This window comes from Cynoglossus semilaevis, chromosome 5 (assembly GCF_000523025.1).
Source record: "Cynoglossus semilaevis isolate Cse_v1.0 chromosome 5, Cse_v1.0, whole genome shotgun sequence".
Taxonomy (NCBI): Eukaryota; Metazoa; Chordata; class Actinopteri; order Pleuronectiformes; family Cynoglossidae; genus Cynoglossus; species Cynoglossus semilaevis.
This window is the reverse complement of record NC_024311.1, coordinates 12,135,765-12,149,643: the sequence shown is the minus strand read 5'-3', so window position 1 is coordinate 12,149,643 and position 13,879 is coordinate 12,135,765. Positions and strand designations below refer to the sequence as shown.

At 39.8% G+C, this 13,879-nt stretch overlaps 1 protein-coding gene across 3 annotated transcripts; it reads right to left on the bottom strand.

The window, feature by feature from the left end:
* Nucleotides 1–347: 347 nt before the first annotated feature.
* On the bottom strand, nt 348–13,574 carry fam120b (family with sequence similarity 120 member B). 3 transcript variants are annotated; one of them, XM_017032726.2, is made up of 15 exons: nt 13,483–13,574; nt 12,999–13,124; nt 12,622–12,812; nt 12,339–12,472; nt 12,147–12,269; nt 11,629–11,820; nt 10,985–11,252; nt 10,715–10,892; nt 10,085–10,186; nt 9,807–9,979; nt 7,053–7,145; nt 4,725–4,931; nt 4,268–4,415; nt 1,589–1,850; nt 348–1,516 (listed from the first exon to the last, which is right to left on the bottom strand). In XM_017032726.2, the coding sequence occupies exons 2-15, from the start codon at nt 13,120–13,122 to the stop codon at nt 1,486–1,488; spliced, it is 2,226 nt and encodes a 741-aa protein (XP_016888215.1). In that variant the 5' UTR covers nt 13,123–13,124; nt 13,483–13,574; the 3' UTR covers nt 348–1,485. The 3 variants fall into 3 exon arrangements, with proteins under 3 accessions (XP_016888215.1, XP_008308756.1, XP_008308755.1); XM_008310534.3 differs by lacking the exon at nt 13,483–13,574 and adding an exon at nt 13,423–13,478; XM_008310533.3 differs by lacking the exon at nt 13,483–13,574 and adding an exon at nt 13,258–13,416.
* Nucleotides 13,575–13,879: the final 305 nt, after the last annotated feature.

The window sequence follows — 13,879 nt, the reverse complement described above, 5'->3', positions numbered from 1 at the left end:
TAAATTTCTCACATCAATTGGAATAGTGTGGCCTTCTCGCTTGTACTACAACCAGTCACATTTCTCCCGACTGACGGAGGAATGTGACCGTCTGCGTGAAGTTCACACAGCTTCTTCACAATTAAACAAACAACAACGGTGTCTGGTAAATAAAAATAAATAAATAAATGTTGCAAAGCATTTGTAATGAGATTGTGTGCATTTAAACCAGGTATTTACACCTCATTTAAATGTTGAAGAAGGGAAAGAACAGACGCTACTGAACCCCAACATAAAACAACATCAGTGAAATACTGACATCCATTGGTTGTGTTCACATCACGTCAGTAGCACAACAATACCAGGAATTTATAAAATATTTGTTTATTTGACTTAAAATATTATGTCACATCAAGTAAAAAAAATTATGTTTTTTTTAAATTGTCTGTTCAGTTGGCCGTGTCAACTGAGCAGAAATCTTTATTTTAACATTACTTTTATTTATGTTTTCCTTTGTTTTTACTGATTCGTTGTCTCTCATGGAAACATTGTCTGATGCGAATACTTTTTTTGTTAAATACAGAACAACTTGTTTCACTTTTAGGCTTAAAATATTTTTTCTGTTAATGAGAAGAAAATAAAACTGGCTGTGAACATTTTCCTGCTTGCTGTCCTCACTGTGGTTTGGCATGGACTTGGGTCTAAACACTGAGTGTATATAACACTGTCCTTTGGTTCACTGCATATTAATGGAGTATCAGTACACATCAGTGCACAAGTGAAAATCAAATTGTTTGTTTTTTAAAAAATAGTATCGAGTCCATATGTGGCAGACAATAAAACAAACCCAATCATTTTGCATTTTTTTAGCCCATTTTCACCAACATTATTCCGACACAATGACTGGGCTGTTTTCCCATTGTTCACTAATGCAATACTGCAAGAAAAGAAGCTCTATATTTTCTTCCAAACATCACTGATTGGTGAGAAAGGTCTCTAGTTACACTTTATGGAGGTGTACTGTATACAGACGCAGTACTGATGGTCGGCTCGGGCTGATATTCAGTTACTGTTATTCTACCTAAAACTGTGCCTTTGAAAGGATATTGTCAGAGAACACACAGAGCTTTAAGATCTCAGCCTTTTACTGTCAGAGATAAGAGCTGAGGATTAACCGATGATTGGCTGCGCGCTCTTCCACAGTGTGAGGCTGATGTGGCACATTTCACAGAGTCAAAGTAAGACGTTTCCTCAAAGATAAAGGGACTTAAAAGTGAAGCCACTTTAAAGACAAACAGAAAATTCAGTTTAAAGAAGCAAAATAAATTTCCTCCTCCTTCTCCCTCTCTTCACCGACCCGTCCTAATCTCTGCCATGAGCATCGTTGACACAAACCCCTCCCTCACTAATCAGTTTGTTCAAAGAAATTTGATTCTTTCTCTGCTTTCATCATGTTTTTTTTCCCATCCTCTTAACTCCTGAATCTCTCTCCTTTAATCCCCCGTGTCATGTTCCTGGAGCGGGAGGCTGAGTCCACCTGGAAGCAGAGGGACGATATGTTAGAGACACAGTCATCTCAAATGGAATTATTTCCCTATGTCCTGATTACCGAGGGCCTCGTTGGTAACGCCCCCTGCTGCGATGTGAGTGGTACTGTTGGGGGGGTCGACTGGTGTTGTGTGGACCTGGGCCGTGGCTCTGTGGGTGAACGTGAGGGTGAAAGTCGTGACCATCGCCTCGTCTCCAGCTTTTCTCTTGTGTTCCACACTCGCCTCGGTCTCTCCATCCTCCTCTGTGTGGAGGCTGTCCCATCGTCTCTCCTCTCCCCCTCCCCCTCTCCCTCCAGTGCTGTCTTCCACCAGAGTGCCAGTCTTAACACAAACACATTTGTAGTGAGTTGTCAAAGCAAAAGTTCTGAATGTGAAGTGAAAGTGAACTACAGGGTGGCAGCTGGAGCGCCCATGGAGCAGTGTGTGGGGACGGTGGTATTATTATTATTAATCATATTAATAATAATAATAAATTAACAATGATAATTGTTATTATTATAATTAATCATACTAATATAAACTTTATTGATCCCATATTTGTGAAATTCTCGTGTTAACAGCAGATTTGCTGCGACAGGCACCAAGTATGTGGTTCCTCTGGGAATCAAACCCTCTCTCTGCTCCCGACTCAGGCGTGCTAACAGCTACACTATGAAACCGTTACTGTTTCCTTTTGGTCTGTTGTAACTGTAAGGTGTTCAGGGAGCAGTGTTATTGGCTGCACTGTTTCAGTGCGTTGAGAGGCAGGCGGGCAGAGGAGGTATGTGCTGGAGAGACTAAACATCAGGCCTGAATCCAAAGAAAAACCAAACCGGGCCCTCAACCATACCACATAGCGCCACCACTACTCTCACGCACACACGAGCTCTGTCCTCCGCACACACACACCCACACGATATCCCCACAATTCTCTAGTAATGATTGGTGTCTGTGTCTGGCAGAAATGAAACGCTAAGGTATAAAGAGCGCAGCCTTCCATCTTTGGAACCAGAAACATCCTGGTGAGAGCCACAAGGGTTGACGTGGGGGAAAGAAACAGACACAAATCACAGCCTCGACACCAACACGGCCTGAGAGAAAAGTGTTCTCAAAAAGTTGTTTATCAATATCTGGCCATTTTAACCACGTGTACAACACAAATACTAATACTTTCAAACCCAGATACAGGACATTTTCACATATGCTTCAAAATCAAAATAATTCAGATCAACTTTTGTCACTGAGGTGAAACTGTGAAATTCTGCACTGGAGGAAGTGGAAAAAATGTTAGATTGTTAAACTACTAAAGAAGTATTTTGTCATCAAATACTTTATGCCAAATTTTACTTTTTTCCTTGGAATTTTAACAGATTTTTTGTTTAATCGTTTGTTATGTTTGAGCTGCAAAACATACTTGTTATCTTTAGGAAATCGTAGCGTCTTCTACAGCTGGAATCTTTATTTAATTTAGCACATTTAAAGACCTAATTAGTTCATTACCACTGACAGCAACACTGTTGAATATGCTCAGAAGTTGGTTTCAATTATTCTTTCTGAACGAAAGGAAACAAGACGGCTACATGAACAGAAACAGGGCCAAAAGCTGACGGGAGATAGAGAATGATAGGGAATGACTGAGGGGAAGGGGAGCAGAGGGAGGGGGGAGACGGGGGAGACAGGCCTGTAATCACTTAGTCTTGTTGTGTGTCTTAAAATAGATCTCCCCCGGCCTATAAACAGAAAGCTACTATTACTAGCGCACTGACGAGGCAAAGTCTCGGGCCCAAAAGTGCACGCCGACTTTTGTGTGGGTGCACACGCACACTGTGGCATGCACCAAGGCCGCAGCACACATGGAGCTGGTTACAGCACAGCCCTCTGGGTAATGTGGTTCCTTGAGGGACACCAGGAGACTACAACCGCAGATCACATTTTCAGATTGTGATGTTTGTTCTCTGTTCAAGCTACATTTGCATTTTCATCAGGTTTTCATCGGGGAGTTGTGATCAGAGCGAGATCTTCATGTCTGTGTTCACAGACCGAGTGGAAAACACACAAACGCAACCACTGGAGGACGGAAATAAGACACAGCATCATTTCACTTTGTCAAATCCTACTGAGTTTGTGCCTCCGTGTTGACGTCTTGTATCAAATTTGCACATGGTGGTTGTCGGCCTCGAACCACCAGGCCACCAACATGCCCCGAAAACAATGCCGGATTTCTGAGCTCAGGTCAAAATGTTTGTCTGTATCTGACCTTTGTGTAACCAGGATGGTCTCGGTCTATTTCCAAACCAGCGCTGGCTGCATAATTATGGAACAGAAATACAGCACAGAAGAAACAATCCCAGACAGGCACGAAACAAAAGAAAAGTATTTAATCACATGAAATCTGAAAAAAAAAATTGTCAAATTCTTAGGCATTGATGTTAATAATTAATTTGTGATTTTTTTTTAAATTAATAAAATTATTCAGATATTAAACTGGAGCTAAAGGCCAGAACTGGACAGGTCAAAACTGGACAGTTCCATCAGTGCATCTTTAATCATAATGAATGATTATTGTAAATAATAGCGATAATATTAACACTAATTACAATTATGATCACGATAATAATTCTATATTAGACAGAACAGGTAAGTCACTTTTTAATAAAAGAAAAACAACTGTAATACTAGTTACGAAAAGTACACGATAACATCTAATATTTCATTTGTCTGTCATGTCATGTCTCTAGTCTCACTCACTCATGTCTCACCTGTCTGTCTCTCTCTGTCTGCAGGTCCTGCTCTGCTCCTATGACGTTGAGCTCCTGCGTCTGGTCTGGACTCCAGGACTCGGCCTCTCTTCCTGCAGATTTCTGTAAGTTTCTCTCTCAGGAGCAGAAACGAGGACAGACACGAGGCCTGAGAGCACAGGTGAAACACACAGTTTTCCTTTTATTATATATACAACGAATAAAATCCAAATGTGACTGAGTGATGGACAGACTTCTCTTCTGATCACACAATTGCCGGTTTGAAACCCAGCATCGCTGTAGTGTCATGAACAAACACCAAAAATGTGTCGTCCGCTACCAACATTTTGAAGATACTTTAAAAGCGTTGACATTGGCTGTTAGAAGTGCACTGTGCCATATTATCGCTTGAATTGAATTAAAAGAAAATAAACAAATAAAAGTTCCTGTATCTGTCGTACAACCATCAATTACTCACGTCGTTGTCCAGCAGCAGGGGACGCTCTGCACCACCATGTGCCAGCAGGTATTTGGAGTGGAACAGTTGTCCGTCGAAGATGTGCCAGGGCATTAGGGCAGCATTGGGCAGCGGGGAGCCGCTGGCACAGTTAGCTCCCAGCAGAAGGTTCAGACCTCGGACGTAGAGAGATCCCAGCTGCACCGCACGACTGCAGATGTAGGGCAGCTGAGAACACAGGAAGGTTAGAACACTTTGGTTTTGTATTCATCTTTATCAGAGGACTGGTGATTCTTGAAACAACAAAGACACGTGTCAAACTCAAGGCCCGTGGCCCAAATGTGGCCCGACACATCGCTTTATGTGGTCCATGATGATAAAAGTTTTATGCATGATTTTTATTTTTCTGTCTTGAAAAGCAATTCTAATCAAGCGTAGATTTATATTTTTTAAGCAAAAACACACTCAGACAGCATGTACAAACTACAACTTTCTGTGACCAGTTTATAACAAACATTTGACTAAAACCAACCAACACCATCACGCTCACAGAATCAAGTGCTGTGAAGACAAATCTGCTTCTTTGGGACCATCAATAAACCTCTATCTGAACGTCTGCGCCTCATCTGACCAATCAAAACACTGATAATGACCATTACAGTCAGTAAAACGAGAGGGGAGCACAAAGAAGACCCTGACGGAGGACAATAAAGAAAAGAATAATGATGGAGGATGGATGCCGATGATAACAGCAGGCAGATGTTCTCCGTGTGTGTTTTCTGCCGTCACCTGTTCCCTGGAACCAAGCACTGATAACAGGGATTACCTGTATACACACACACTCACACACACACACTCACACAGAGAGCCCAGCCTGCCACCTGCTTCCAGTCAAACACAGCTTCACCTTCAGAAAACAATGAAGTACTCGACGGAGACACAAAAGCTCGGCTGAAGCACACAAACATCACACAAAAGGGAAGGAGAGAGAGAAGAGATCGAGAGCAGGATGAAGAGACAGAGGGTGAGAGAACAACAACTACGTCATGAGGAAGAGACAAAAGAGGGACAGAGAGACATGCAGTGAGAGAGAGAGAGAGTTACAATTACAGCTCAGCCAGGCCGCGTGATTGGACTACTGTTTATAGTAGTTAGTATTGACCAACATCTGTTTGACATGGTTTTACTGTTCTTTAAAGTTTTAGATTAAACAGAGCTAAATGTTAGCCAGAGGGCAGCAAAATTAGCCTAGAAGCAGGTAAAATATTAGATTTTTAATAGGTAACAACTTAGTCAAAAAATAAAACTGCTTCAAAGCTGAGAGATTGTTAAAAGTTAGCTACGGAAATAGCTGACAAAGCTAGCATTGACAAAGAGAACCGAGGGATTTCTGAAAAAAAAAAATTAAATCAGGCTAAAAAAGACTTAAATGTAGGATACAAATAGGGCAAAAAAAGAAAATATGTACTGAAGTTTAGGCTTTCAAGTTAGCCAAAATGGCTACAAAGAGTGTAGCCCTGATAAATAACACAGTCAAAGGTTAGGAAAAATAGCCTTGTTTGTGTGTGTGTGTGTGTGTTTAAGTAATCCCTACAGTAGTTGCTCAGTAAACTCCCCCCTCCCTGCAGCTCTCTACTTCTTTCAGACAGCATAATCAAATCAACGCCCAGCCCTAATTATTGTGTAGCAAACAGACAGGCAGCAAAAATACAAATTACTAGGAGTAAGTATGGTAATTAAGCTGTAAAAATAAATGGGGCTACAACGAGGCAGCGAACAGCACGGACGTTTTCCCACAGAGCGGTGAAGCGCAGGAGACCGCGTTGTTGCTGCCCTGACAATTTCAGGGTCTCTGCTGAGTTTTGATTGGATGTTAATTCACAGCTGTAGTCATGAATATGCAGGCGCAGCAGAGAGCACTTTATTAGCATTGTGTTATCTACAGGAATGGTACCGATCACATATTTAAATGGACCTTAAATACAACTACACTGCATTTTACAACATTCTTAAATACATTCTAAATTATTATGAAACAAAGGCATTTGGGTGATGTCATATGTGGGTCAAAATGAAAAAAAAAACATTAAAAAAATACAATTCCATTGAAGTTTTGTCTTCAATGAAAATCTGTTCAAATATTTAAACTTTTGATTTAGCTTCATCTGATTTTGTTTTGTCTTCAATGAAAATCTGTTCAAGTATTTAAACTGAAAGAACATTTGAAAAGAATTCAGTTTCAGTCCTAAGACTGTAGGTTGTAAACTGGTGTGAAAGACGTTTTGTCTTTTCTAATTTTGATACAAGTTAGCAGGTCTTTGACGGTTGATTAATTATTTTCCCACTAACCTTGATCTGCTGGAGGTCCTGAGATGATCTCTGTCCCAAACAGACACACTGACTCAGGTAAGCATCCACATCCTCCTGAGACACAGACGTCACCTGATAAAACACACACATAGAGAAATTAAATTAAATTATTTCATTTAAGGCACACATGTCAAACTCAGGCCCGGGGGCCAAATCTGGCTCACAGTGTAATTATATTTGGCCCGTGAGATCTTATCAACTGTGTACTAGAGTTGGCCCAACAGTATGTAGCCTCTATATACTGGCATATATATTTGGCCTGTGAAGAAAATATTTAAATTAAAAAGAACCTGAAAGGCTACAGATAAAAAGACATAATAGGAAACAAATATATTTAATTTCTCGTGTGTTTATAATATTAAGCTTTGGTTGTTCCAGATCTAACGTTTACGCAAAACTAAAGTTTGTTTCATATGAAAAAACTTCTACATAACAGATCTGGAGAGAAGGGAAAACACGAACAATTGCTGTTAATTGTTAATTGCTGTTTTCAATAAATTTGTTTTAAATTTTGGTTTAAAATTTAAGGTAAAACATCATTAAAACCTTGGTCATGAGAGGGAGTTGGGGGTGATTTGCATTGACTACAGCAATAAAAACACAATAAACAGAAAACAGACACGACGGACGAGGTAAATATTTGGTAAATATATATAGTCAGAAAGTTCGACCTTTGTGTGGCTGTATTTGTTTTGTCTGCTCCCTGTGTAACAACTCCACCGGGAAAGACACAATGCTAAATACAGCAACTGTGGCTGCTCACTCCTGTGTTCATAACAAACAAACCCTGCAGCTACTGAATAGAAGGCGAGCGAGCGCGCAGCCTGAATGCAGCAGTAATGAGACAACAACGGCTACTGTTGTCTGCCGTGTCTTTGATTGTCCACTTGTCTAACAGGCTGCTGCTCTGACTGCTGCATTTGAATGACTTTTTTTTCACTGTCTGGATGAAATGTCTGCAAACTGTTGACATTTTGCTGCTCAGAATTCAGTGGTGCCGCAAAAAAAGGCTTTAGAGGTACGTAGCTGCGAGTCAGCCAACGACACGGTACGTAGAGAAGAAAATAGCAGTTAAAAATAAGCTAAAGAGTACTTTAAACCAGTAAGTCCCCAAGATGGGGGGTGGGGTCTCCAGAGTCAACAGGCAGGTGCAACAAGGCAAATTATTTCAACTAAAATATTTTTTCATAGTCTTGACACATCTGTGTGACACTGCACAGATGTGTGTTTTTTTTCGTCCAATGAGAGTATCAGGTTTGTGGTGGTTACAGTGTTTTAATTTTTTTGAAATTTGAAGCAATAGCTGTGAATGTGTAAATGCTGGGGGGAGGAGGGAGGGGGACCACTGGCTTAAAGAATATGAACAGAGAATAATATCCAAACGTTCATCAAGGAGAAGAAAATTCCAACTGTTTTCCAAGAAATTTAGTTTTAACAGCTTTAACTTTTGTTTAATTTCCTGCCCCAGGGGGACATGATTTGAATTTGATTTTTTCACAAATTACCACCATTTGAAATAAAAATAGGGTTACAAGAAGATGGAAACCACTGCAGAGCACTGCTTCTCTCAGTCAATTTGTTGCAGAGATTATAAATCATTCTCAATAATTCCTGTTTGTCTTGTGTCCAGTGATGCAGTATCCTCCACTAACATCGTCCAAACGTCTGATGTCGGCTCTGATTTCAGATCCATCAGCCGGCGTCAGTGCCAACAACGTATAAACAACAAAAATCCTCTGCTATTTTCACATACTTTGCACAATCACGAGGGCTGGATCACAACGAGCACACATGTTTGTACTTTGCAATTTACAACCACAACAAAAACAGAGCAGAAGTGAAGTGAATTCAAGCTCTTTTGAAATATTCAAAGCTCTTGTGTGTGGTTTTCGGAGCTCTTGTTGACATATGGGCTTCATTTAAAAAGCCCAGTGTCTGTGGCTAAACTGGCCGCTCAGTGGGTGATAATGGTTGACATCAAGCCACGACAATGGGACACATCACAGACGTCAACAAGTTTCACTTCACATCACAAGGTCACAAAAGAACTAAATCACTGTTGTGAGCGTTGCAGATGCAAATCCTAATTGAAAAGCTGACGTGTGTAGTTAATTCGTTGTAAATTACTTTAAGTCTTTAAACCTCTGTTTACAACAAATCTTGAACAAACACACACTGACATTATCTTGGCGAAAATGTCTGAAAACAAACGTGATACCATTGTGTTCAACCACAACATTCGAAGACTGTAGATTAGGCCAAACATGCAGACATCAATCATCTTCCGTGAAGCCATCACTTTGAATGAAAACACATCTAATGTGATTCAAAACTTTGAGAAACAACAGGGTTTTGTTTTGTTATTATTATTAAATAAAACATAAATTAGCAACAAAATAGTTAGCTGGCAACTGAACAAAAAGGGAACAATTTGTCAAATATGACTAAAAGATGATCAAAGAGTGCACTAACTTTATGGCCATGATAGAAAAAGAATTATGTGAAATTTGACATCAAATTTTACAATAAAAAGTGTAAAGAAATGAACCATGGTTGGCTAAATATAGTGAACGGAACCCCAAATATTAGCCTGACGATAGAACTAGCCTAGCCCAAAACTAGCAAAGATAACCATTGGAAAAAAAGGGGTTAAAGTCAATCACAGATAAGATAATTTAGCAAAACATTGTCACATGAACGCTAACAAACACAGGTGGTAACAGATAACATTACCTGTCTGACAATATAGGTCACCAAACACAGGGCAGCCAGCAGCGACACCTCAACGGTTCCATGCAGATCAGAAAATTCTTGGCAGTCGAAAATGGCAAGAAAGGTCATCAAGCGGAGGGAACTAACGTCAGAACCAGCGCCGAACCACAGCAAGTCCAGACTGGGACGACCGTCTACAAATGTCAAAGTGTTGAGAGTGTGGTTGGATGATGATGTCGGTAATGTAAATGTCCCAGTTTGAACTGTTTTGTTTTTAAGCTCAGTGACAGATACCGTACGTGGCAGGCTGAGCTGAGCAGGTGGAACTAAGTCCGGTTCCTTCAGAGGGTTTCCCGGGTAAACAAACCATTCACGAATCACTGGAGGGTCAACAGAGCTGCCTGAAAACACAAAAACCTCATGAGTTTATTTTCCCTCTACATCCTTGTGTTGTTCTGGACTTCACAAAACTTTTACTTTTTTGGGGAATACCAAAGTGAAGTAAAAAAACATTGTTGTTGTTTTTAACCATTAAAATGTCAAGTGAATGAACAGGAGATTAATCGCTTGTTCATATCAGCAGCAATTCCTATAGAGATACTAATTTAAAGATTGTTTTCTGCTGGTGTGTGGATCTGTGAAGTTTTTTTCTCCAGTTAAAGGAAGTTTCTTTTCTTCCCGTTATCACATAAGTGTGATCTGATTTTTAAAACAAATTGTGCTCTTTGTTGCCTTGAACTACAGTGTGTTAATTATAAATATGCTGTCATATTGTGCTCTTTGTTGCCTTGAACTACAGTATGTTAATTATAAATATGATAAAAACTGTCATATCAATTTGTTTCTTTATATGTATTCTGTATTTTTCAAATAAATAAGACCAAAACATTCTGCACAGCACTCCACTCTACAGTTCCTCTCAGTCCTACCGTCAGAGCCCAGGAGCAGTCCGTAGATGTTCCGTCTGCAGGGTTTGTAGACCAGAGCCTGCGGTATCAGTTCAGAATCCTCCTCATCCTCCAAAGTGTTGCTGCATTCAATGACTCCCTCGCACACAACAAGGTAAACCATAAAACCCTCTGTTGCTACATGCTTCTCTCTGCATGCCTGCGGAAACCACACGGCAGATAAATTACGGCCAATGTGACAGAGAATTTCGGGCACTTACACAACACTGAGTACATGTTGGCGAAACGTACCTTAAATATTTCTGGACTGACGTATTTCTGGAAGGCACAGGCAGAGGGGCGTACAGAGACGTCATCTCTGTCAAGTGCTTCCTGTCCAGGTAGTAAATACGACTTGATCCCTTTCTTCAGCAGCTCTCTCTGAGAATCGGATAAATCCAGAGCCTGCAGGATGTCACCCAGCTTCGTCTCCTCGCTGCCCCACAAAGATCTCACAAATTCAGATACTGCCAGGACAAGCTGCCCCTTAGCATTGTAGGGCAACATGGAATGCTTTTCCCTGGGAAACAATTATGGTCAGAACATAATGTTAGAACACAAAGATGTGTGTCGAATTTTACATTTTTGCTGCCAAAAGTGACAGAAAACATTAAGTAATAAGATACAGAATATGTGTCATTTTGAATCACATCGAGAAGAATTTTTTCATGCCATGGTTCGTAACACAGCAGAAATAAAAGGAAAAGCAATATATACAATATAGAATATATACAATTCAGATAAATATAAATAAATAGATATAGATAAAACTATGTACAAAAACTAGTTATGGGAATGCATTTATTGACCAGCTATAGAAAACATTTTATATGGACTTAGTGACACATTTGTATAGATGTGTATGCATCAACTACAATACATACAAACCTCATTACCTGTGTGTTGCCAGTGCTCTATTCCTGATGTGCTGCATCTGCTCCTGTGATACCACATCATTACCAAGTATACAAGCCAGCAGTGGCAGCTGGTTAACAGTCAGTCCAACAGCTTGGCAAAACTTCTGTCTGTCGTACAGGATGGTGGTGAGGCTGTTTATTCTCAACTTCTCCACCGAAAAGTAAGGGGCACTGAAAAAAGACACATAAAACAAACTGGGTCTTTAGATGTCATTAGAGGTTAAATGTCCCAATGTTTGATTTTAAAGTTAGCCTAGAAATTACAAGCCAAGATAACAGCTACTGCTTTGATCAACATTTGTAAAAACGGTAATAGAAAATAGCTGCAAAAAAAGGGTAAAGAACAGTTTACAATTTGTGTGTTAAAATTAGTCTGTAAACATAATTCACAGTGAAATTAGAATTAGAAAAATTTGAAAAAAAACCCTACAAAATAAAAATAACACGATCTGTTAACCCTATAAAATAAAAATAACACGATCTGAAAAATAACTCACCTGTTGTATATAATAAAATCTGAGTCCTGTCCCAGGATTCCCATGCAGCCATGCTCATGGGCATAGTTGGCAATTTCATGGTCAGCCTCAGTCACTGAGCAGAACACTTCCTGACCCAATGACCTGTGGAGGAAATCTTAAAAATTTAGTTTATTATTTTCTATAGTTTTTATAATTTATATGAATGATTACCTGAGAGCGAAGCATGAGAACATTGACAGACCAGAGGGCAGACAGAAAAGCTCTTTATCAGGCTGCTCTCCGTGTGTCTTTATGTGACGAAATATTTTAGCAATTTCCCCGTTTACTCTGCGCCTCCTCTTCACCTGTAGACGCACAGCAGGATATTCATCACTACTTTATCAAAAGTGGAATGAGAGTCTTGGAATACATACGATATTTTAAAATACTAATAAACAAAATTTTGAAATGAAGTAAAAAAAAACATGATAGAATGTTAGTGTGTGTGACTTACCCATTCTTGCCTTTTTTTTTCTTCCACCACGCCATCAAAGATGAACACCAGTCGGATGCCTGCAGATTTAAAGGCCTCCACCCAGTTCCTCAAGATATCCACGTATTCCTTCCACTGACCTCCACAAACCCAGTTCTTACATCTGTACCAATGTCTCAAACAGGCCATCCCATCCACAACCAGTGTGGGACCTGGAAGGGAAATCCAAACATATGAGGATGAAGAGTAGCAGGACAATTTTATAGCAAATATCATGTCCCCTTCACGCATTATGGGAAAAAGTAGTACACTATATAATATATAATATAACGTAACATAAAGTATTTTAAATGTACATCATTAAAAATATCACCAAAATGGAAAAAGGTTCCTGTTACCTGCACTTGTGGCTGTGTCGGTATTCTGGACAACATGCTGTGCAGCTAGACTCCTCAGGTTCACAGCGGTACACACGTCTGGGCAGCAGTTGTAGATAAAGCCCTGAAGACCTTTGACACCCATGTCTGCAGTGAAGAGGAGCAGTATAACAATCACATAACAATCACTAAAATTAACCTAATTGTGAGGTCAAAATATTAAGGCGACATCTCAAGTATCCCAGTTCAACACTGAATCAGTATGGAAATGAATGCTAACAGTTAGCGTAGCCTCCAGCCGATAAAATCCATGAATTTCGACGCAGCTGCGAGTTATGTCTTCACAGACCAACGCTAATATCAATGTACATCTGTAAGTGTGTGTATTTTAGTGTAAGTGTGTAAAATCTCAAGTTAAATAGAAGACGGGAGAACAATTCCTTACTGCTATGCTATCAACTGAGCATCCATAGTAAACAAACGTCACTTCCTGGTTTTTACGCTCTGCTATGCTATCAACTGAGCATCCATAGCAAACAAACGTCACTTCCTGGTTTTCACGCTCTGCGTGTTGCGTCATCACGTGAGTAAACGTCCCTCGCAGTCGACTGTCAGGTCAAATTAGGACGTGTTTGATAAAAAAAAGAGAGATTTTTATTTAAATATATGGATTTATTTAAATCAATCTGAGGACATGACGAAGTTATTTTGGATACGGAAGAATCTGTCTGTCTGTTTAGCTAATGAGCTAATAGTACCAGATGATATGGATAAAGTAAACCATTCATTTAGAACTAACAGCATATAAATTGCAAACGTCATGTGTTTACTTTGGACCCAAACCACCTAAAGTGTATATATAAGGAATGATGCAAATAAATTAAACCAGTTTGATGTGATAT